General features: G+C 47.5%; 2 protein-coding genes across 14 annotated transcripts in view; one reads left to right on the top strand and one right to left on the bottom strand.

The window, feature by feature from the left end:
- DEPDC5 (DEP domain containing 5, GATOR1 subcomplex subunit) overlaps positions 1–2,964 on the bottom strand; it is a 57,270-nt gene extending 54,306 nt beyond the window's left edge. For 4 of the 11 annotated variants that reach the window (XM_083417529.1, XM_083417537.1, XM_083417535.1 and 1 more), the window contains exon 1: positions 368–492. The gene's annotated coding sequence lies outside the window, so the exon portion shown is untranslated. Of the gene's footprint in view, positions 1–300; positions 493–2,897 lie in introns of those variants that run through there. The other 7 variants (XM_083417532.1, XM_083417538.1, XM_083417536.1 and 4 more) reach the window with 4 other exon arrangements.
- On the top strand, positions 477–24,107 carry PRR14L (proline rich 14 like). Of its 3 annotated transcripts, none has more exons than XR_014505965.1 (9): positions 477–611; positions 2,920–3,441; positions 5,241–5,325; positions 7,397–16,528; positions 16,900–17,468; positions 18,592–18,754; positions 19,718–19,824; positions 20,036–20,107; positions 20,741–24,107. XR_014505965.1 is itself a non-coding variant. In XM_083417501.1 (9 exons), the coding sequence occupies exons 1-9, from the start codon at positions 492–494 to the stop codon at positions 21,015–21,017; spliced, it is 7,008 nt and encodes a 2,335-aa protein (XP_083273627.1). In that variant the 5' UTR covers positions 477–491; the 3' UTR covers positions 21,018–24,107. The 3 variants fall into 3 exon arrangements, 2 of the variants coding, with proteins under 2 accessions (XP_083273627.1, XP_083273628.1); XM_083417501.1 differs by having other exon boundaries at positions 7,397–12,989; positions 17,400–17,468; XM_083417502.1 differs by lacking the exons at positions 477–611; positions 2,920–3,441; positions 5,241–5,325 and adding an exon at positions 6,359–6,464 and having other exon boundaries at positions 7,397–12,989; positions 17,400–17,468.
- Positions 24,108–24,111: the final 4 nt, after the last annotated feature.

The raw sequence follows: 24,111 nt of genomic DNA, 5'->3' as shown, positions 1-24,111 counted from the left end.
AATCTAACAGTAATTCAGCATATGAGATAATATTTCCTGGCGTAATAGTTTGTTACTTGCAGGGAATCTGTCATTTATCATCTATTTATTGTTGCATTTATATCCCACCCTTTGCTCGTGGCTCTCCCCGTCCTCACTTAATCTCCACAACAACCATGCGAGACCCATTAACACTACATTTCTGGCCGTCCCCCGTGGTCCGGAATAGTACAGTCCACTCAGCCTCCAACCCAATGGCGAAAGAAGGAGGGCGAGCGCACTCAACCCCCCAAAAGAGGGGGGGGGAGAGGTAGATTAACTCATGCCTACCCGCGACCGACCGTGCTCTTGGGCTGAGGGGAACCGACGGCTCTCGTGCTACACTTACCCACAGCACCGGAGAGGGGGGCGTGGCGGACCCGCTCCCCGCACGAAGCGCACGCGCCTGGGCTCCCTTTTTGATTTCCTCATCCGGGAGCCTCGCGCGCGCTTTTCCGCCCGCCTCCCTCTCTATGGTGGCGCAGGTTGATTTCCCGGATGAGGAAGCGGCGCTGCCCATAGAGACGCAGGGGGGAGAGCGGCGCGATGACGGAGGGAGCGGAGACGGCTGCGGCCTGCGGAGCAGCGCTCAGGTGAAGAAGGGGGGGAAAAGACGCCGGGGCGGAGCCCCCCCCCACTTGAGGGGGCGAGGGCGAGTGGAGGCCCGGAAGAGTAATACGGAGGGGGGAGTTAGGAGGCGCCCCCAATACCCCGCCTTCGCTCCAGCATGGCATAAACAGCTCGAGGCGGGGGGGGGGGCTTAATTAGTTAATTAGCTAATAAGACTTTTGGGGTCATCCCCCCACTCAGGCTCCTCCTGTGGAGAATGTAATTTATTTATATATATGTTTTTAAATGTATGGAAGGTGGCTAGGAAACCCTTGGGTAATAAATGACTGAATATTGTGATGACGATGAGGATCCTCTGAGGGTCCCATCCTGAACTCGCCCACCGAAAGTGCTTTGGCGAGCCTCCCAGAGAAAGGGAGCTTTTTCAGGGCAGCTTTCTGGGCCTTGGCGTGGGCCCCCAGGCGGAGGAGGGCTTAGTCAGCTAAGGGCAACCAGGTAGAAAATCCGACAAGGCTCGCAAGTGTTGCGGAGAAGAGATTTCAGCAGGATTATACCAAGCTGCTTTCTGCAGAGGCAGAGCATTGGTCCGTTTACCTCATTATTGTTGGCACAGACTGGCAGCAGTGGCTCTCCGGGGTTTCTTCATAGCTGTCAACTTTTCCCTTTTCTTGCGAGGAATCCTATTCGGAATAAGGGAATTTCCCTTAAAGGGAAACGTTGACAGCTATGGGGTTTCTTGGGATGGGTAGGAGGTCTCTTGAAGCCCAGACCAGAGGTGCTGTTGGGGATTAAAACTGAGAACTTTTGTTTGCCGAGTAGATGCTCTGCCATAGAACTTACGGGTGCGTACACAAAAATATATTCTTGTCCTCATAGTTCTGAATGATGGGCTGAATTTAAAAGGAACATAGGAAGCTGAGTTATACAAAGTCAGAGCCTTGGTCTGTCTAGCTTAGTATTGTTGACACTGGCTGGTGGCTGTTTCAGGTGGGGGCGTTTTGTACATAAGACATAAGAAGATGGTGATGGATCAGGACAAAGGATTGGTCCCTCCTCCTGTTTTTACGGTTAACAACCAGATGCCCCAAAGGAAAACCAGCAAGCAGGACCCAAACACAAGAGCCCTCTCATCCTATGGTTTCCAGTAACTAGCATTCAGAAGCATTTTGGCCTCTTACCATGGAGATGGAATATATTCATTATGGCCTTTATGGCTCTACTATTGTGCTATGGTGCCTCCATGAAGGTGGTTCAGGTCCATCACCTTCTGAGCCTCCACCAATTTTGAAGTGAGTAGGGAATCCTGAGTGCCTTAGAATTCCAGAGACCTTTGGATGAGAACCCTAACATTTCCACCCCAAATCCTTCTCTTTTTCTTTCCCCACCACTCCTCCTCCTCTAGTAGATAAAATTCCCCAAGCTGGGTGAAGTGAGGTGGGAATTTCAGGATGGAATGTGAGGAAGGAGCTGCTTCTAAAGGAGGGGATCAGCAACTGGAGCACAGAAGACAAGGTGGAGACAGGGGTGAGAACTTTGTGCCATAATGAAGGCCTTGATCATTAGCAGCCTGGAAAAACAGACGTTGGAAGAAGGCATGGTAGGATGGTTCACCTTGCCTTGCATGAAAGAAAGAGGATAGAGAAAAGTTTTTCTTCCTCTCATAACATTAGAACTTGTGGACATGAAGCTGAATGTAGGATGATTCAGGACAGGTAAAAGAAAGTACCGTATTTTTTGCTCTATAAGACGCACCAGACCACAAGACGCACCTAGTTTTTGGAGGAGGAAAACAAGAAAAAAAATATTCTGACTCTCAGAAGCCAGAACAGCAAGAGGGATCACTGCGCAATGAAAGCAGCAATCCCTCTTGCTGTTCTGGCTTCTGGGATAGCTGCGCAGCCTGCATTCGCTCCATAAGACGCACATACATTACCCCTTACTTTTTAGGAGGGGAAAAGTGAGTCTTATAGAGCAAAAAATACGGTACTTCTTCACGAAGCACATATTTGAACTATAAAGCTTGTTCCCAAAGGAGGCATTGATGGATACCACCAACCTAGATGGCTTTAAAAGAGGGTTAGACAAATGGCTACTAGCTGTGATAGCTATGCTCTTCCTCCATGGTCAGAGGCAGCAATTCTTCTGAATACCAGTTGCTGAAAGCCAGAAGATGGGCGAGTGCTCTTGTGCTTGGTTCTTGCTTGTGGGTTTCCCATAGGTATCTGCTTAGCCACTGTAAGAACAGGATGCTGGACTAGATGGGTGGTTGGCCTGATCCAGGGGGCTCTTCTAATATTATTTCTGCTCACTTGTCTTTTTCTGTTGTGAAAGGTGGCTGGTCCAACTGTCCTGATGCTCACTGCCAGTGTGGAGTCCCTGGAAAAAAGCCATTTTGACCTTCTCAGCTCCTCCATGTCTGCTGTGGTGCAAGAACTCTACACGAGTCTGCCAGTCACCCTCTCCACTGACCTTGCAGCTCTGTCGGATCCCACCATTGTACTTGATGCTAAACCCGAAGCATCAACCTTTGTGCTGTCATGTAGCAGTTTGCCATCCAAGCCCCACCGGACTCATGGGTTGAAAACTTGTTCTCAGGACTCTGCTGAAAGGCTGGATTGCACAGGCAAAGCCTCTTGCCCTGGGCTGATGGATCTGCTTCCTCAAGAGCCTGCAGAAGCCAGACATCTGGCTGAGGATGATGATACCCCCAAAGAGGATGTGATGGAATTGGACCCTTGTCACCAACATTCAAGGGAAGACACGGGAGGGACAAAGGAATTGGGGAGTGTTGCTGACAAGGAAGGGCTTGCACAGTCTTATCTAGCCTCAAAGGAAATATGTTGCTTAAGAGAGGTAAGAACCAGGGCCATTTGGTGTTGGTTTGAAGGCCGTAATAAATTTGTTAGCCTCTATTTCACCTCTATTTCACAAGAGATTAACATGACACTTCTCTGGAAAAGAGATGTGTGGGGAAATATGTTTAAGTTAAGATGAGGAAAGATTTAGGGATCTGCCTGTTGTGTCAGTGTTAGAAGAAAACTGTTACATAGCAATTGCGTTAGATCAACAAGAAGATACAGAGGATTTAGAAATGGAACGGTTCCAAATACTGGAGATGTTGTACAGGCTGATATCAGATTAAGAACTGCTGCATGTATTTAATCAAACGTTGACTATGCAATCCTATACCTGTCAGAATAACCCACCTCTGCCCACTTGAGTTCAATGGGAATAACTCCTAGGTCAGTGGGTGTAGTTAGTGAGGATTGCAGCCTGTGTGCATTACTGGGTGTCCTCTTCCATTAAATCATGAAGTTATATTGCTTGCCACTATTAATGGAATGTCTTGAAATATAAAATCTACAGCTAGTGGAGAACTGTGTTTTGTTATGTTTCATTGTTGTATAAAACAGCACATTCTCTTTCCCATTTTCTTTTCAGAATTCTTGTTTCTTTGTACTGGCCTTGTGAACTAGCCTTGCTCATATGTCTGTTTAAAATTCATAACAAGTTACTTTTTAAAATATTCTAAGGTATGAAGCTAGTGTTATACTTCGTCTGAAGTATGTTAAATGGGAACTGGCTTCTTAAAAACAAATTAAATTAGCTCAAATGCAGTAGACCTGTCAAGGAAACAACAGCTTAGAGAACAGAAGGGTTTAGATGAGGGCATTGTTGTATCTTGTCCCCGTGCAAACATACTGCTCTGAAGGAAATGGCATCTCCTTCTTGGAATCTGTTTGGTGGTGGTATTAAAATTTTCCATTGTGATGGATATTTTAATTCTATGTTTTATGAACATAGGAACCTGCCTTATAGCAAATGCATCTGGTTCAGTATTGTCTACACCAGGCATGTCCAAAGTCTGTTTCTGGGGCCTAATGTGGCCCGCTGGTTGCTTTAATCCAGCCTCTGTGGCAGTTTATTTGCAATCCAATAAAAAGCTCAACAACTTCAATCCTAAAAAAAGTCAACAACTCGTATGTTTACTTCATGTATGTTTACTTCATCAAACATACGGCCCTCACGTATGTTTACTTCATCAAATCTGGCCCTCTTTGAAAAAAGTTTGGACACCCCTGGTCTACACTGACTCGAAGCAGCTTTCCAGTGTTTCAGGAGGCAGGGAATGTTTTTAGCCCTACCTGGAGGTGCTGAAGGCTGAACCGGAGACCTTCTGCATGCAAAGCAACTGCTCTACCACTCAGTCACAGCCGTTCCTTCAAAAGAGCAGGCAGCTGTTTGGGTCTGTATGTACACTGGGAGGAAATAATCCATTTAGTTCTTCGTTATTGTCAAAATATCCAAGCGGTGAGTGTAAACATTGGTGCAAATATTTCGTAAAAATCAGAAACTAAAGATCCGTAATGTGATTATTAGTAGAATAAAGCAGCGCTATCCATGGCAGGTTGGTTTTGACACCTTGCTCCCGTGTGAGGTGCCAGTGGATTGGTAGCACAAAATAAGTGTAGAGAAAGAGTATCTTTTTAGAAAGAATCTAGCACATTTAATGAAGAATACCTGGAGACAGATTCTCTCCGCAGACTTAACACCTGCACTGCTTGGGGAAGGTTTGGGGAAGTAATAATTAATCCCTTCTGTCTCTGCTGCTACTGCTTTGATGGCTGGCATTGTGTGTGTTTTTGTTTCAGAAAGAACCTTGGCTAACCCACATGGGAAGAGGATTTCTTCCAAGCCCTTCCAATGTTGAAGCAGCAGGCTTGCAGAAGAACCCAGGTAATTTGTTTGGCCAAGCTGCTTCACCCTGCCTGGATAGTCCATTTGGGACTGAATCAGTTTGAATATCAGTAACTAATAAAACAAAACAGTGTGAGCCCAGGAATGTCTGCTTTAAAAGATGGGTTTTTAGGAAGTGTTTACAGCTTGCCACGGTTTTTGCCTTGCGAACAGAGCATGAGAGGGTGTTTGACCATTGGCCACATTGACCGGGGCAGAGAGTGCTTCTTTATGGTCACCTACAGCATACCTGAGGGACGCGGGTGGCGCTGTGGGTAAAAGCCTCAGTGCCTAGGACTTGCCGATCGAAAGGTCGGTGGTCCCAGCGCCTGCCAACCTAGCAGTTTGAAAGCACCCCCGGGTGCAAGTAGATAAATAGGGACCACTTACTGGCGGGAAGGTAAACGGCGTTTCCGTGTGCTGCTCTGGCTTGCCAGATGCAGCTTTGTCACGCTGGCCACGTGACCCGGAAGTATCTCTGGACAGCGCTGGCCCCCGGCCTCTTAAGTGAGATGGGTGCACAACCCTAGAGTCGGACACGACTGGCCCGTATGGGCAGGGGTACCTTTACCTTTACGGCATACCTGGGTATGGTTTTCCATCTCCCTGACAAGGAAAGCAGTGTATTCCAATGCTTTCCAGAAATACCATTCACCATTCAGGTCACTGTCTTAATCATCATTTTGTTTTACATGATAAAGTAGAGTAACTTGGCTTCTTTTTCCCTCCTGAGAGAAAGCTTCAATTTACCCATTTCTCTGGCTAAATGGAGAACTTCTGTGTTCAGAGCCAGTATAACTTTATTAATACCTGTTGAGGCCAAACAATGGAGGAGGGGCTCATAAATGTACCCACTAGAGATTTCAGCTCCGTAACCCTTTTGTGGGGGCCCGCTTTGTTTAATCTGCAAAAGGCAGTATAAGTTCTATGATGTTAACACCAGGTGAGAGAGATTGGAGATGGTTTCACCCTTATCCTCGTCACAAACAAAGTGGTGCCTTCAGAATTCTAGAACCTCCTCAGAGTTCTAGCCCTAACAGAGAGCCCGTGAGCCAGCCCCAGCTGAGATCGCATTTGTCTCTACAAGGCCTGAGTAGTTGTGCTGGCAGGCTTTTGACTTTCGTTGTCAGAATTAACATGTGGGTATCTTGGAGTAAATTGGAGCGAATACTGTTGCTCAGGGAAAGGACTGAGCAGAGGAAAGGACCCCACAGTCCTTTCTGTGTGAACCAGTTAGGCTGGGGTTAAGAAGTCAAGAAAATGGGTTGATCTGGTCTGGCTATTAGTTACTTGCGAACTGGTTATTTGCTTCCTTTGCTATCTTGCTCTTGTTGCCTCTCAGGTCACCCGTTGAGTATTATTTACTTCTTAATTATTTATTGCATTTACATCCCCCTTGATTTAAATCATTTTTTTTACAGAAACACTCATTCTTGCTGGTAATCATCTTAATATTTACAACCAGAGGAAGGTTTCATTTTTGGAATAATAAATTTTCAGAGTAGTTTTTACAGTTATATCAAAAATTATTGATTTGGTAATACTACTGGAAATACATAGGCAGATAATTATGAAATTATTGTGCGGTTTAATAAGTTAACTGATTACATTTGGGGCAACTTTTCTGCTGTACTTTATTGGAAAGAGAAAAATAATCATTTAAACAGTTTATTTAACTAAACAATAATATTATAGCATATGTATCCATGTTTGGTAACTGATGTGGTTAAACAAATTATTTTTTAAAAAAACCTTAGACTGAGTTTTAGCACACATAAAAAACTTAAAACAAATCCTTATTTCCTGATGAATAGCATTTGGACTATAATTTAACTTAATAGAAAACTATCTTTAGACAGATCAAATTTAAATCAAAAAAAGCTGATTTAAATCAAAAAAGCCAATTTAAATATAAAAAGCCTATTAAAAAAAATAAAAATCATTGATTTTTATCCACCCTGCTTACAACTAAGGTTGGTTATAACCTTATTCTTCCAGTACTAAAAAAATAATGGATGAATAAGGCATGTAGCACATTAACTCCTCCCCTCCCCGTTTCTCTTTTGTGCAGATGAAAGCCAAGCAAATGTGCAGGTGACCCCTGAAAATCTGTCAAACCTCCTGCAAGAAGCACAAGGTATGAAGGCGAAGGGGACTGATGGGCTGTTTAGTCATGCAGGCGAGCACAGTGCCAGAGAGGTTGCAGGTGTCCCACCTGAGAGCAGTGAGTCCTCAGAGGTAGACACAGTCATGGCCAAAGTTGAGGTTTCAGGAAGCAACACTTTAGTCTCTCTAGAACCTGTGAGCGCCAAGAATGATGCTTCAGCAAGAGAGCTACTGCAGGGAGACGAAGAAGTGGAAGAGAATTGTCAAGCTCTAATCTCCCATGTTGCTTTGTCAGCAACGAAGTGTATCCTTCCTAGTTCAGGAGCTGCGGGAGAAAAGTCCCTCAATCGAGATGTGGAAGCGAACCCAATCCTTGACAGCGATCCAGCTTCCATGCAAGATAAGACAAACGTGCCTAATGACAGTAGCTCTTCTCCAGTTTTGCAAAGTGGGACTACCACTGCTGCTCAGCTGTCAAACTCAGCCCCTGAAGCTTCAGGACATCACTTGGAAGGCAATTTGGAGCTTGGAAACATACTCTGGGAAGAGAACATGGATGCTTTTGAAATTGTCTGTGAAATGCAGGAGGAAGACTTGAGGAGCTGTGAAAAAATTGAGCTGCTGGAAGAATGGGCCTCTGAGCCGGATACGGATGAAACTTTGTCCCCAGCGTGCAGCAATGAAGAGATGTCCAGCGAAAGCAACCAAGAACAGGAGGTGGATGCTCAAAATACGGACCACGCTTACAGTTTGACCTGTGAGGGAGCTATTGAAATCCAGAAAAGGGGTGCTGTTCAGTGTTACTGGAAAGACATTCAAGAAAATTCTCAGCCACAGGAAAACAGCTTTGCAGAATCGTCTTCAGTGGCCAAAAACACGTTTCCCTCTTCACCTGCACATCCAGAAGATGGATTAAGTCTGGCCTCTATAGAGGTTGACAGCATCCAAAAGGATAAGCATCATCAATGTGCTTCTAGTGACATAAGCATGGCTGTTGGGGGAGAAGAAAACAGGTCTCTCATGGCGGAAGTGGGAAACATTGGGTGCATTCAGAACAGCTGCAGCACAAGCAATGATTCAAATCCCACCAGTTGTGACTCTTCGGATTGTGGCTCCAGATTAGGTGGACATGAACCACAGATGGGATCCCACAGTGGTCCAAAGACAGAAATCCGAAAGAGCCCTTCAGCTACACACCTGTGTGCTACCACCATAGCAGATGTTGACTCAGAAGAAAAACCCTCAACAGCTCAACTGTGTGACAATTACTCCTCTGCCCAGCAAACTGAGAGGACTTTAAATTGCAGCGGGTTACTAGACAGCTTGCCCAGAGAAGAATTCCCTGCAGAGCTGAAGCTGCAGAGCACCAGCTTCATACTTCACACCAAGAAAGAATCACCTTCACCAAGTCAGAATTCTGGGAGTTGTATTACAACAAGGGAAGCATCCATGAAAAGCACAGGCCTTATGTTGAAGGATACAGAGCAGAAGCCAGCTGATCAGGAAATGGCGCAAATCGAAGCATATAGTCCTGGGAACCCATGCATGAACGACCTGTCTTCTGCCATTGAGACTTGCTGCACCTCATTGGGAGGTATCTGCTTAGCTGCTAATGATGATGTTGACGGCAACAGTGTTCTCAAAAGCAAAAGTGAAGAATCTGATGGACTGAAAGCAAGTCACTCTTCTGCATCTGCCGGGGAAGGTGTCCCTCCCGAGAAGCCTGGCAGTGTTGTTAAGGCAGGGGACCATCATCCCTGTGATGACTCAGATGATGCTGGAAGAATCTGGGATGCAGCTTCTCCTGAAGCTTCAGAAGTGTCAGATGTGGCAGCTGGAAATCAGAGGTCTGATGGCAACAATACTTCTGTGAAATCACACATTGCGTTGGAAGTTGACGCCAGTGTTTTCCCTGCAGATTCAAACCCAGAATTAGGTAAAGCTTCGCTGGTGGCTGAATCTGATGGAATGGGAGCAGCTGAAAGTGTAAAAACATGCGGTGAGAGTTGGAGAAATGAGAAACTGGCAGATTACAGAGATTTTGGCAAAACAAACTGCCTTGAACTTGGCAAACTTGTAAAAGACAAAGGTGAGGAAAAACAAAGGCAGCATCAAGACCACCACTCCTCTTCCTCCTTTGCACCTGAACCCTCCAGTATGAAGACTGCCATGCACTCCAGCTTCCCAGGTCACACAGAGCAGCAGCCTGATTTTTTGCCCTTGGAGGATTTATGTGCTGACAATCCAGGTCAGCCAGGGGAAACAATCTGTCAGGCAAAAGTCCAGCCCTTTCCACATCAGAATCCTCCTTTTAATAGACTGGTTTTGTTGAATCAGAAAAATGAATCCCCAGAAAAAGATGTTTCAGAATGCCAGCAGCCTCCCTTGATGTCCTCAAAGAAGCAAAAGGTGGATCACACTCTGCAGGCTGTGACCTCAAGTGAAGACACTGAAAAATCTGTTGACTGTAATCGGAATAACTCTCTGTGTTGGGAGAGGGACCACGGCAAAGCTCCAGTTCCATTGCTTTTAATAGAAGAAAAGAGTATTCAAGAAACATTTCAGCGAACTACATTAGGCAGTTGCTCATCTGTTAAAATGCTGTCAGAATCTCTTGGCAATCCATTGAAAGAAGAGTCCGTAGAACTGAAAAGTCTCGACTCGCATTCAGAATGTTGTTCTGAACTTCTGAGGTCAATAGGGTTTGTTAATGATCAGGCTTCTCAAGCAACAACTGATGAATCTGCGTCTGGGGCAGTCAGCAGGAGTCCTTCCGAGGTCCTAGATGAAAAAGCATTCTTACAGTGTAGTAGTGGGCCTGCCTCATCTCCTAGTCAAATGTTTTTCCAGCGAAACTCTGTAAACTGTCAGAAAAGTATGGAGGGAGTGTGTTCAAAGCCGCTGGAGAACAAAGAAGTGCCTACTTTGGCAAGTATATGTTTCGGAGTGCAGCTTGCTCAGAATCCAGCCATCTGCTTGTCTCAGAAAGATGATCCATGGACATCTCCGTCTTTTCCTCCATGTAGTCGCTGTTGTCCTTTTCCCAAAGAACACCCTGGAACAATCGGCTTCTCTCTCAGTAGACTCTGTTATCAACATGTTAACCTGTTAAATTCAGAGAATAAAGAGGCAAGCTGTTCTGTTAAAGAAAATACGCCCAGAGATTCTCCTCTAGATAGCAAGGAAACGTCCGTTTGTGCAGTAGGTACCAAGCGAAGAGCGGAAGTAGTAAAAGACATCATATCAATTATTTCTGACAGTCCTAACCCCTCAAAAAAGATGAAACAGTCTTTGGAAGGTAACCAGAGAGCACTCAATCTGCCCACTGAGAAAACGGAGGTAACAGTTTACCCTCCAGGCATTAAAGATTCTCCTGGAGCTCTCTTGCAAGGCTTGAGGTTTTCTGAAGGGCGAGAAGAAATTGTATTCCCATTCAAGATTGAAATACACACACAGCCGCCTTTTGTCCCACTACCTGAGCACATTTTGCAACTTAGCAGACTGCTGCACAACCCCAAGTTTCGCAGAATCAGAGATCCTTCAAAGCCAACTGTTGTTGCTCGACGGCGTTTAAAGAACGTGCACTATGCTTTGCAAACTAAATGCTTACTTTCCACAAGACTGTCTCCGGAAATCTTTTGCAGCAGCATCCTGCCTTGTCCTCCTTCAGGTGGTCATAGGTTAGAAGCTTCCCCCAAACGCCTCAGCAGTCAGAGAAGAAGCTGGCAGGCTGCAGAGGTCACCCAGGAGCCAGCAGGAGACGGAAAGAAGCCATTGGAAGATCTCTTGGTCATTGAAATACCCGTTGAGAAGGCGAGAGATTCAGAATCAGGTGTTTGTCTGATGCTTACCCAGAAACCCTTGCAAGAGGAGGCGGAGGAAGTTCCAGCTCTGCCTGCTGCCTCCTGTGGTGCAGTTGTTCAAGACAGAAGAGCTAAAGTGAAGGTGAAATCCAGAAACCTCTTGAAACGGAGACTCTTCTGCCTTGCACCACCTTTAAGCAGTTCTTACCGTGAGATGGTGGTGAAGCCACATGCTTTTGCTTCGGGGAGCAGAGTTGAGGTCAGTGAGAATGGAAGTCCTGGCAGCACTTTCAGGGGGTGGAAAAGGCCAAAGAGAGCCAAGGACTTTGATGGGTTGGACTACCTAGAGGCCAAAAGCCAAAGCCTAGGGAGTTTCAGGAGCCAAAGCCGGCCATCAGCCACCAATGACAGTCCTGTCCTTGTAGTCTTTTGCATGTTGCCACAAGCCTTTCACTTTAGTTACGATGGAAGCAGGAGTTCCCTCAGATGCACTCGCAGAATAAGATCACCTCTTCCATTCAGGAGGCAGCTGGGAAAAACCTGGGTCAGGATTTCTAGGCCGGACCAGCTCAGAACAGCAAGAAAAAGTCACCTAATGGCAAGTTCTGTTTCCTTCAGGACTCCCTCTGCGATTGTTCTAAAGCCTGAGTGCCAGCTCACAGATTCTGTCTGTTTTGCCCCAAAGCTCACTGTTACAGGAAACAAAGGAGAAGGCACAGTCAGGGACCAAATGCCAAAGCAACAAGGCAGCCAAAGCAGCTTGCTGGACAGCCCCAGGCTTAGCAAACTTACCAAAGACCCGGCGCTCTTGAGGAAGCTGTCAGCGTTGGCTAACAAATTGCTGGCACTGCCGGGAAACCCTCAAAACCGCAACCAGCTCTTGGGCTCTACAGAGCTCCTCTCTGTCCCTGAAAAGTACAGCCACTTCAGACATAAGAAGCTCTTGGAAGTTTTCTCCTGCGTGGACCTGAAGCTCAACTCTCCATGGTTTAACGGCAGCAGCTGCAGCTTCAAGATGTTCACCTCTCAATCTTTGGCACTTTATCCCCTGGAGTTGACCAACCTGTTCTTTTTGGAACTGGGCAATAATAACTCCCCCCTGGCCTTCAGTGCCCCTGTTTTCCCTGTGACTTTCCATATAAAATTGGACTCCAGCCCAGCGAGGAACCTCCCGGGGCTGACAGCACAGCACAACGACCCTAGCAACAGCCACCGGTTGGCTCTGGGGGAGGCCCACGGCTTCCAGCCTTCCAAGTGGACCTTTTCTCTCCTCCTGCCTCAAAGCTGCCTCCGCGTCGCACCAGTCCAGAGAGATGCCTGGATCCCTGCTGAATCGCACACCACCACACCGCTGCCCTCTCTCGGCGTGGCAAAGAGCTGGCAAAGCGAGGCCATCATGACTCAGCGGAGGAGGGCAGGCTGCTCCCCACTTGGCCTCCACACCGTCTTGGCCCTCTATTCCCCCGGCTGCTATCGGATCTGGACCAGAAGAAGGAGCCTCACCAGCCGCCTCCCAGCGGTCCAGAATCTGGCTGCACTTCAGCTCGCCCAGGGCTTGAAGGGGTTAAGACATTCCGCTTCTGCGTCAGCTGACCTCTTCTCTTCTTTGCCCTATTCGCTGGGTCGAGTTCTGTCCATATGGAGCCAGCACAGTCCTCCCCCCAACCGTCCCTCCGAATTCACTCCTCTCCATTCCAAGCACTGCAAGTGGCAGCCAGCCACTTCTGCGACCACCAGGCTGGGCTTCGGGAACAGGTAAAGCTCCCCCCCCCCTTATTTCTGAGACTCCCATCTTGTGCGGCTGTGTGTGTGTATTCCTGCATTGCAGGGGGTTGCTCTAGAAGGCCCGTTGGGTCACTTTCAACTCTTGGGATTCTATTTCTTTTCTGTCTCTTGCAGAGGGAGGGAAGCACAGCGTTAGGAACTGCAGGAGGTTATGGGGGGGCTCACGTTCCACCTTGCATGTGTGTGTGCCTGCCGTTGGCGAGACCTGCTCACTCAAGATGCCTCCCCTGCAGAGCGCCATCTTGTCAGCTGGAGCGGAGCCAGGCTTGGTTGGTTTATTTGCTCCACTAACTCTCATTTTTCTCCCCTCCCGGCCACACACCCCACACCACGTGCCAGAATATATATGTCGGAAAGGTGAGAATCTGGTGGCAGAGCTCCCGGAGGTGTGAGGTAGGAGAGGTTTCAGAGTCCGGAACTACGGAGCACTTTGGACTTCCATAATGGGTCCTGCAGGCCAGACTTTCCCAGCCTTCCAGCTGCCCCAGACTACAACTCCCGTCTCACCTGGGTTGGCTGAGGCTGATGAGAGTTGTAGTCTGAAGCAACTAGAGAGCACCAGGTAGGGAAAGAGGCTGGCCTAGGTTCAGAGTGTTTGCCCTTACTGAAAACAACCCACATGCGCCTCAGAGATAGAGCTTTGAGCAGGATAGCATGGGGAATTTGTAAGTAAATGTTGCTCCATGGGCATCACCAAAAGTCAGCAGGAAATGTTGACTACCTGAATTAAAAACAGAATTAAACAAAGGAAGTTGAAGTAGTATTCTCTCTTCAACTTGTGGCTTTTGTAATTCTAAGGCAGTGGGGTGTGATCTAAAATTATTAATTGGGTTTTTGTCCCACTCCTCTGAAAAAAAATTAACAATTCACTTCACCACCTCGCCCTTTAGGGGCTTACTTGCTGCATCTGTCTGTCAAGCAAAGGAAATACCTTGTAGGTTTGCTTAACAGAATGCCGATTCTGTGCTTTCAATGGCCAGAAATAAAAATGGATAAAGCAGTTGATTGCTATGCCTACTGGGAGGAAATAAACCTTTTGCATATGGCTCAGCTGTGAGACAATTTCAGTTACCTGTTGTTTTGCAAAAGAGGAACTTTAAGAACTAACCAAACTCTAAAAATAGGTATTTTCGCCTTCCTTGACCTGTTTTTAAAACGGGTTTAGCAGAACATGTGAAGAAGCTGTTTAATACCTAGTGGAACTCTCAAGCACAGCATTTTCTGCTGTGATCTGCTGTGATTCTAAGGCAGCAGCCTCTGCCTTCTGGGTACCCTCCAACTCCCAGCACTGCTGTGCTGGCTGGGGCAGATGGGAGCTGCGGTCCAAGCATCTAGAAGGCACCAGGTTGGTGTAGGCTGCTGTAAGGTTTGGGAGATTATTAAAGTATATTTCTAAGTAGTCCTACATAAGAGCCAGGTTTCTGGGATGACATCCCGGTGTTTCTACATACGAAACAAGAGCTTTTGCCACCAAACTGTGTCCTTCCACAAATATTTAATCTTGTGTACTTGTCAAGATTTTGACAATGTTCAGCATATAGAAAGCAAGTTGGGAGGATCAACGTAAAAAAGTGAGTTTTATCTGTAACTCTCTTACTATCAAATGAAGGTGCTTGTGTTTTGTTCTGAAGAAAGCTGCCTGAGCTGATAGAATACAATTCTAAGAAAATACAGAATCATTGTGAGGCCATCTTGAGAAATGTACCGCTTTGGAGGGACAGAGAGTGCTGGATTTAACTGTGTGTTGTCACTCCTCTGACTTCTCTACCTACCAAATTCTTGACCTTATGGTGGAGATTGTGGAGCAGTTTCCTGCACATCCTTTTGCTAAAAGCAAGGTACCGTGGGTTGCTCCCCTCCCCTTTTCGGTGTCTTGGAAAGAGGCAGGCCCTTTTAAGACCGAGATCTGCTCTACTGCTTTATCTTACCCTCTGTGTACGAAGCAGGTTGGCAGAGGGAATCGCCCCCCCCCCCGGCTGAACCCCACAGTGGTCAAGCCAAGGCTTAGAAGGAACACCCAGGCATTGAAGGCATTTGATCGCCTCCTGCGCTTTTCATGGCTATATCCGAGGGCAAGTCACACCAGAACCATTCATTTAAAAAAACAACACTTCACCATGCAGTGAGGGTCTGTTTGGGGCAGGTCAGAGCAGAAAAGAGCCTCTGTTAGTGAGGCTTCCCACCCCATTCCCCTAGCTCTGCAGTAATTAGTTCGGCTTTAAGGTTTATTAAATCCATATATTGCTTCCTGGGGACGCGGGTGGCGCTGTGGGTTAAACCAGAGCTTAGGACTTGCCGATCAGAAGGTTGGCAGTTCAAATCCCTGCAACAGGGTGAGCTCCCGTTGCTCGGTCCCTGCTCCTGCCAACCTAGCAGTTCGAAAGCACATCAAAGTGCAAGTAGATAAATAGGTACTGCTCCGGCGGGAAGGTAAACGGCGTTTCCGTGCACTGCTCTGGTTTGCCAGAAGCGGCTTAGTCATGCTGGCCACATGACCCGGAAGCTGTACGCCGGCTCCCTCGGCCAGTAAAGCGAGATGAGCACTGCAACCCCAGAGTCGGTCACGACTGGACCTAATGGTCAGGGGTCCCTTTACCTTACCTTTATATTGGTTCCCACTAAAATGTCCTGAAGTGGTTGGCATGCAAGTAATAAAATTGCATAACCATGTGGTTGGTTTGTTGCTTTTTTAAAAAGCCACCCCATTTTAAACAATATAATATCACTGGATATGTCCAAATGCCAAGGAAAACGGACACCTCTGTGCCTGGACAAGGTTGGTACCTGGAGGGCCTCTTTGTGGAGAGCATTCCATAGACGCTGTGAGGGAATCTCTCTTAACGCATTGGGGCCTCCCTGACCTTATTTACAGGCTTGGAAAAGATGCTGGTGTGAGGCTCTGGTCTTTAATTTGTATGCTGCCTTCCTACGTTACTGAACTGAAGGTGGTTCTGCAATGTACAACTATTGTTACTGTGCCACAGTTTAAAATAATAACTTAAGGACAAATGGCAAAAAAATATTGGGAATCCATTTCACATGCGGTTTTGTTAACAAAATGTCAGCGAGTGGTAGGTGTGGATCAGCTGAGGTTTCCACCTTAGGACACGTCATTAATCCTCATCCAGTTCTACTGGCACAGAGGCCAGTCTCAGCCTCTCTGGCCATCCTGCACACCAAGCATGGGCTGCCTTGCAGGTGGGCTCCGAGTCCTGAAGGGTGAAGCTCTGCTTGCATCTTCCCTTCTCCTGCACCCCAAACCTCCTCCGGATCCCCAGTGTACCCACAACGGGCAATCCGAATGGGTGCAGTATTTCAAAACTGCAAAAGTTCTCCTGCAGTTTCAAACCCTGTCCAGCTCTCCAGTATCTCCTTGGATGGCTTCTTAAGTCCATGTATGGTGGCTGCTCCATTCAAAGGCTTTCAGGACTGCTTTTTTTCAGGACTCTCTGGTTTTTCTCACTTTCTCCTGCTGTGGCTGTTCCAATTAAGTGCTCCAGTAAGATGAGGCGAAGGGGACGCGGGTGGCGCTGTGGGTAAAACCTCAGCGCCTAGGACTTGCCGATCGCATGGTCGGTGGTTCGAATCCCCGCGGCGGGGTGCGCTCCCGTCGTTCGGTCCCAGCGCCTACCAACCTAGCAGTTCGAAAGCACTCCCGGGTGCAAGTAGATAAATAGGGACTGCTCACCAGCGGGAAGGTAAATGGCGTTCCATGTGCTGCGCTGGCTCACCAGATGCAGCTTGTCACGCTGGCCACATGACCCGGAAGTGTCTCTGGACAGCGCTGGCTCCCGGCCTCTTAAGTGAGATGAGCACACAACCCTAGAGTCGGACACGACTGGCCCATACGGGCAGGGGTACCTTTACCTTTTAAGATGAGGCGAGGGAATGAAAGGTCGCAGCCTTGATTGGAAGCCTTACATGCCCCTAGCGCTCAGCTTCCTTTGCAACTTCCTTCAGCCTTCCACAACCGGCTGCCTTCCAAGTGTTTTGGACTACAACCCACCAGCCTCTGCCAGCAACAGCTCTGCCTACTGGGGCTGGTGGAAGCTGTAGGCTGGAGGGCACGAGGTTGAGGAAGGCTGATGTTCTGAACTTGCTCTTTTTTTAAAAAAAAAGTAGCTTTGAAACCATCAGGAGCTTCTTTAAATGATTTCCAGCCTCTCAGGCTAAACCTAGCACCCTCCTGTTTCATATTTTCTTGGCTTCTGCCTCTCAGGCCGAAACCCTTCCTCCTAGTCAAGGGGTCTCCGAAACAAGTGGCCCCAGGAAGCGCAGAGTGAGAGCCCAATGTTTTCTCCCCTCTTGCCTGGAGTGTAACTTGTGCTGATTCAGCTCTAACTTTTGCTTTTCTGTGGCTTTCTCTCCTATCTGAACCAGCTCTGCCATGTTGCCTCAGGTGCCTGACCAGTGTGTGGATGACCCCAGCACGGTCGCTGATGCTGTGAGGTAAGTGGGGGCATGCCCACCCCTCACCCCCCGTCACACAAAGGAGCCTTTGACTTGAGGATCTCCTCTTTCTAGGTCAATTTTACACCTTGCCTGAAACTGTGTCTGTCTCTGACTAGGAGTCATTGCAGAAAATGCGTCTGGATTCTTCCCTAGAAGTGTTGAGTGTTGGCGTGATGCAGGAGGACTCTTCCTATGTCCTTATGCCTGCCCAGCATTACTTTTTGCTACCCTGGCACCCTTGAGCTAGTTTCAGACTGCAGCTCCCAGCTGTGCAGGCAGGGCTGATGGGAGTTGTAGTCTAAAACACCCTGGAGGAGGGCGCTCAGTGCATATATCACTGTTGCCTCTTCGATCCTTGGCCTCTGCTCTCCCAGTTGGCCCTCTTTTTCAAATTTATTTATTGTTGGTATTTATATACCACCCAACTCTTTCATTGCATATTTTAATCATGGATGTTTTATATTTTGATGTTTCATTGGGATTGTTTTATTGTGGTGGGTGTTCATGTTATAATGTTGTGCAATTGAGTTTATAGTTCCGAAGCTGTTGAGAAGCCTATTTTAGTATTAAGCAATTACCGCAGATTCCGGCATATTAGGCAACTGGGCATATTAGACAACCCCCCAAATTGGCAGCTGCAATTTGGGGGGGTCGTCTAATAAGCCCAGTCGCCTAATACGCTGGGCAGCTCCGCGCCGGGAGAAAGCCGTCCGGCGTGGAGCTGAGCCTGCTCACTGCTGCTTCCAAAGCAGCAGCGGTGGGCTCCGCACCGGGTGGCTTTCTCCCGGCACGGAGCCTGCCCACCTTATACCCAGTGTATAAGGCGCTCCCCGACTTTTTATCCTCTTTTCCGGGGTTAAAAAGTCGCCTTATACGCCGGAATCTACGGTATATAAATTAAGAACACATACACACACACACATACCTTCTGCTTGCAGAGCAGATGATCTACTGCTAAGCTACGGCCATGACCATGAACCCCAGCTCCCCACTGGCTTTGGCCCTTTGACTTGTCCCACCAGAACCAATCTTGATGCTGTCTCCATCATCAATCCCTGGCCTTAATCAGCATGCTTGTTCTTCCCACACACACTCACTGCCTCTTTTGTCCTCCTCCTAGGCTGGAACCTTCATTTTCTTCATCATTACATGCATCTTGCTCACTTCTGGAGCCAGCACGTCCTCCTCTCGGAATTCCAGTGCCTGCATTTCCGGTCATTCCCTTGGACGAACTGGACGTTCCTGTCCCTGTGTTGCCCAAGACTGGTAGCCGGCTTGAAAAGGTGAGTGATGTCCTGAGGAAAGGCGGGTACACAAGTTGGTAGGAGGGTGAATGGTGCTTCCCATTGCTTGACAGGTATATATCTTGATTTAAGATGTGTGTCGGTGAAAGCATGTTTAGTAGTGGGGGGAGGGAATGGAAGCAAAAAATAATCTTTGATTTACCCTAGTGGGAAAAGAATGGGAGTCTCTAACCTTTCAGCTGTGTTATCTCCTCACACCTGTCATAATATGGAGGTAGGGCTGATCTACTTTGTAGGGTTGTTTGTAAGAATTAATACAGTGGTACCTCTGGATATGAACCACTCTGGATACGAATGCTTTGGGCTACGCACATGGCAAACCTGGAAGTAAAGGAAAGGTTTCCGCCTGCGCAGAGCGGGCTACTGCCGCCTGTACCTGCACAGAACAGCACACCTCTGGATGCAAATGTTTCGGGGTAAGAACAGACCCCCGGAACGAATTAAAATCGTATCCGGAGGTACCACTGTATGCCACTTTTCAATGTGTGCAACAGCTTTCCCCAACCTGGTGCCCTCCAGATGTTTTGGGCTCCAGCTTCCATTGGCCTTGACCACCACACATCAGCCCCAGCATCATACGGTTGTGCTGTCTGGGGCTGATGGAAATTGTGGTCTGAAATATCTGGAGGGTACCAGATTGGGAGAAGGCTGATCTATAGTCTTGTAAAGAGGGACTGTCAGCCGAGCAGTAGCTGCCACAGGGGGCCAGGTTTGGCAGTGAGTCAGATCAGCCTCAGGCTGTGCATCTCAGAGGATATCTCTGGGCAAATTATGTGTGCGTCTCCTTTCTCTCCCCCTGCCCCAACCTGTCCCGTAATTTCTGTGAGGATAAAATGGGATAATCACCCCTGAGCCAGAGGCCAGCTTGGTGGAATGCCTCTCTTTGGAGCTTGTAGCATCTGAAGCCATGTTGTAATTGCATAACCCTCTTCTTTTCACCAGGCTGAACTGGAGAAGAGGCCAAAGAAAGTATCTCAGATCCGGATTCGAAAGACTATCCCTAAACCAGATCCCAACCTCACCCCCATGGGACTTCCCCGACCGAAAAGGTAGGAATGTATGTTCTTGTGCTCAGACTAGATGGGCCACTTGGTCTGAACCCAGCAGGGCTCTTCTTGTGTGCTTAACCTGTATCCCAAATCTCTTAACGTTTTGGTGTGCCTCTTAAACTCCTTTTTTCTTCTTCTGACCAAACGCAGCAGTAACTAGATCTGATGGATCACAGCTGTTTCTGATGTATCTCGATTATCATTCTTCCAGATTGAAGAAGACAGAATTCAGTTTGGAAGAAATATACACCAACAAGAACTACAAATCTCCCCCTACAACCAGGTTGGTTTACATATACCAGTGGAAGGGCTCTCTCTCTGGACCCATCCTGGGACAGAATAGCAAGCCTCCATAGCTGAGTTCCAGGATGTTAATCTGCTGTACAAAGAGAATTCACAGAAAACTGAATAGCTCTCATTTGTTCATGAGCTGTTTTGCTGGGGGTAGTCATAAAGTAGTGAGCTAATGAGAACCAGTTACATTGCCTTTTTTGTGATGTGCAGAAGTGTATTCATACCCACTTTCACGCTGAAAAATATGTCTAAATATACACTGATATGAGGAAATATACTAGATTTAGCTTCTGTGGCTTAGAAGTGGAGTGGCTTGGAAGATATTCTGCCTGGATATCTAGATGCCAGCAGGAAACCATCTGGGAAGTGTCCTAGCAACGGGATGATGGCGATTGGATTTCTAAAAAAGGGTTGGTTTGTGGTTAGAAACTCTTAAGGTACAGCTTAGCTGTGTGTGGCAGAGATATGAGGTTTTTAGAATCACAGATATCACAGGAGGTCACTGTTTAGTCATTCTAGTTGCCTTCTCTCTCAGAGCAGGGCTGTTCCTGATACTCCTGTGGTCCGTGAGATGTCATGCAGTTAGTGACATTCTAAGCTAGCTTACTTTTGGCCTTCCCAGGTGTCTGGAGACCATCTTTGAGGAGCCAAAGGAGAAGAACGGGTCCTTGATCTCCGTCAGCCAGCAAAAGAGGAAGCGGATTTTGGAGTTCCAAGATTTCACCATTCCCCGGAAGAGGAGAGCACGCAGCCGAGTCAAAATGATGGGCGGTTCCACCCGGGCTCAGAAGGCCGCCTTGGGTGGAAGAGAACTAGACGTTCTCTTGATCCAGAAACTGACAGACCTAGAAAGCTTCTTTGCCAAGGAGGAAGAGCAGGAGCAAGCATCAGGCAGTTGAGGGTGGGCTGGCGGCTGGGAACGGCCCATGTCCTTTAGCGCTTCAGTGTGCCTGGAAAGGCACGTAATCAGTTTCCCCATATGAAACCACTCTGCTCCGATCCCCGGACGATCAGCTCTTGTTTACGGGCCTGTCTGGCATGGCCGTAGAGATAGTTCATTAAGCACTGGGGAGGAGAGCTTCTAATTTCCCTTTAACACAGCCAGGTGGCTCTGTCATCCGCCTTGCAGCCTCACTGAAAATCATTGTTTTAACATCCTCTGGGGAAAATGGGTGGGGCAGATTAAAGGCTAATGCACCTTCAAAGACAACAGGATTTAAAGAACTTCCAAATGTATGTGTGCATTGGGTTTTCAGCCACTCTGCTCTTTTGTGCCCCCCACCCCTAGATGTCGTAGGGGGCTAGGAGGACCAAAAAGCTTGAGTAAAATGGGCAGCAGGGGGAAGAGCTTATTCACAAGCAGCACTTGTGAAACAAGATTTCAACATTTTTTCCATCCTCCGTAACCAGTCAAGGATCCTCTGCCGCTCTCTTGATCGAAATTGTCTCAAGTCAGCCAGAATCTCTCCTGGGAGATCCCACGACAACATAACAACTTGCACTTTTGTACTTTCTTTGCTGCATGTGGACCCGTTTTAAAGATGCGTGGTACGGACACTGTGGGTTGAGGTTCCCCTGGGAAATGGCTGTAATTGTTCATCCCCGCCCCCCCAGACGAGGGATAGCAGGTAGCATGAGTTCAGCCCAGCTCTTTCCCTCCTCACTATGTTCCTTTTGCTGACTTGAACCTTTCGGTATTTGACACACCAGTGGATTTCAGCTGCAAAGTGCGCCACATTTTGTTGGGTTATCTCCCCATCCCGGCATCGTCTCTTCTCCCCGCCTGCAAATGCTGTGACTCTTAGATTCCTCCTCTTTTTAACTTGAAAAATTATAGGTTTGGGGCCAAGCATTGCCTAGCTCATCTAGTTGAACAATTGATTAATAACCAACTGGTCTGTATAGCCTGGTGAGTAATACAGTACTGGATCCTGACAGGTGGAAGCTGGTGAGCGGCCAGTGACAATTGGTAGCCACACTCAGGAAAGCTTAGCCTCCCCCTGCCCAGTTGGGAAATTTCTGTGCTCTGGGATACTCTTCCCCTCCCCATTTTTATTTGAGCATTTACCGTAGGGAACAGCAGCTGCTGTGTGTCTGCAGTGCCTATAATTTGGGCCAGATTTAATGGCTGAAATCCTCATGGCTCGCCTCCCTCTCATTTAAAATTTGCACTTTCTGTACCTCAAATGCCCCTTTGGGATACCTTCTTGTTACCTCCAGAATGAGCATTGCTCTGGCATCCAATCAATATAGCAGATGATGGTAACTCGGGCAAGCCCAGGGGTGAAATCTGTGCTGCCCTCGCTTCTCTGCCATCCCCACATCGGAGGAAGCAAGAAGCAGAAGGTGTCAGCCCAGTTGCCTGTGATAAAACCCTGGGCCTGTAAACTGGAGAAGTAGAGGGTGGGGGGCTGCCGAACATGTGCCTGAAGCAACCGTTGGATTCCTGCTGCATACTCATCTGTATGGGCAAGTGAAATAGTTTCCCCAATGTGATAAAGGTGAGAAAACTGGGAATCGTTTTTGTATGGTGCAACCTACCCCGAAGTGGCACCCTTTCCAGATGGTTTGGACTACAACTCCCAACAGCCCCAGTATCGTATGGCCATGCTGGCTGGGGCTGGTGGGAGTTGTAGTTCTGCCACTGTGGGGAAGGTTGGACTAGATATCGTAGCCAGTTCCATATGTGACTGACGTTATGTTTGCTACTGCATGCAAATCTGTGGACGCTCCTGGCTAGCAAATAAAACTTTTATCATGGTAGGCGATCCCTGAACATCTCTAGTCTCGATATTTTGGATGTGTTGAATAGAATCATCGTTAGAAGTACATTTTAAAATACATTTTTTTTGTCCCATAGTGGGATTCTATGACACAGCACACCAGGACAGATTGTGATGTGGGGATTTCCAATTCCGTTGTTGAGCTGATGTTCCATGAGTGCCAGGCAGGGTCAGTGCTCTGAACAGGAGTATGTCCTCCACTGTGAATTTTGAATTGTCTGTTGTTGGTGTCTTTTGTGTGGGTGTGGTTTTCTTTCCCGCTCCTGTTTTGTTCGCTTCCTCTTGAGAATGCATTTCTGTAAAGCTGCAACATGGGAACGCAAGGACTGTTCTTGCCTTTGTTTTGTTGCAGCCGACCAGAAAACTGAGGCCGAATTTTCCCTGTAACGTGGTGGGATCTGTGGCAATCCCAACAATGGTTTGCATTGAAAGAGGCTTTCTTCCCTACCTGGGGTTCTTTCTAAAGGCGTCGTTTTGTGTGGATGCAAGTTCCTCTAACCCCTGTCCTCATAGGACCCGTAGACGGGTTGTGGCTGTAGTGTGACTGGTGAAAAGTGTCCTCTGGAGCTGCCCCTACCGCAAGAGAGAGGTTTGGAGGATAGGTTCCCAAGCAAGAACCTGCCTTCAGGCAAGGCCCTTTCCAAGGTGGGGACTGGAATTCTTTTCCTTTCTTAGTTTTCAGTACAATCATTGAAGAAATTCTACCCAGAGCACTTGAACGAAAATTCCCTGTCAGGAAAGAGCCAAGGCAGCCTCTGGTGTAAGCTCTTTGGGACCCGGAACATCGTTTTGTAATAAAATAATGTGGCTTGTGAGACTGTGTCTGCTTGAACAAAATCAGGAGTACATAAAAATGTAATCCCTCTGCAGCTGCCAGGGGAAAATAGGGCTTGCAAGGTAACATTGCCAGGGACAGAGCATGGGTTATCTCTGCCAGTGGTTAGATTTGACTGTCTCCTTGTCAGGCTTGTCTGGCTGACGTTGTCCCCAGAGCTCTTTGATGAAGCTCCAACTGCTTTGTGGTTAGTGTTCAGAAATGGCTTCTTTAAGCCTTTTGCATTAATAAAAACTGAATGGAAACTTGCACATTTTTGTACCTGTCATGCCATTATTATGTGGTGTTTTTGTTTTTAATTCCAGTAGTCTGAGTTTGAAATTTTGCTTTCTTCGTATGTTAAATTATGGAAATAAAAAAAATTAACATTTCATG

Source organism: Podarcis tiliguerta, assembly GCF_965153285.1.
Source record: "Podarcis tiliguerta genome assembly, chromosome: 16".
Classification (NCBI taxonomy): Eukaryota; Metazoa; Chordata; class Lepidosauria; order Squamata; family Lacertidae; genus Podarcis; species Podarcis tiliguerta.
This window is presented reverse-complemented; position numbering and strand designations above follow the sequence as displayed.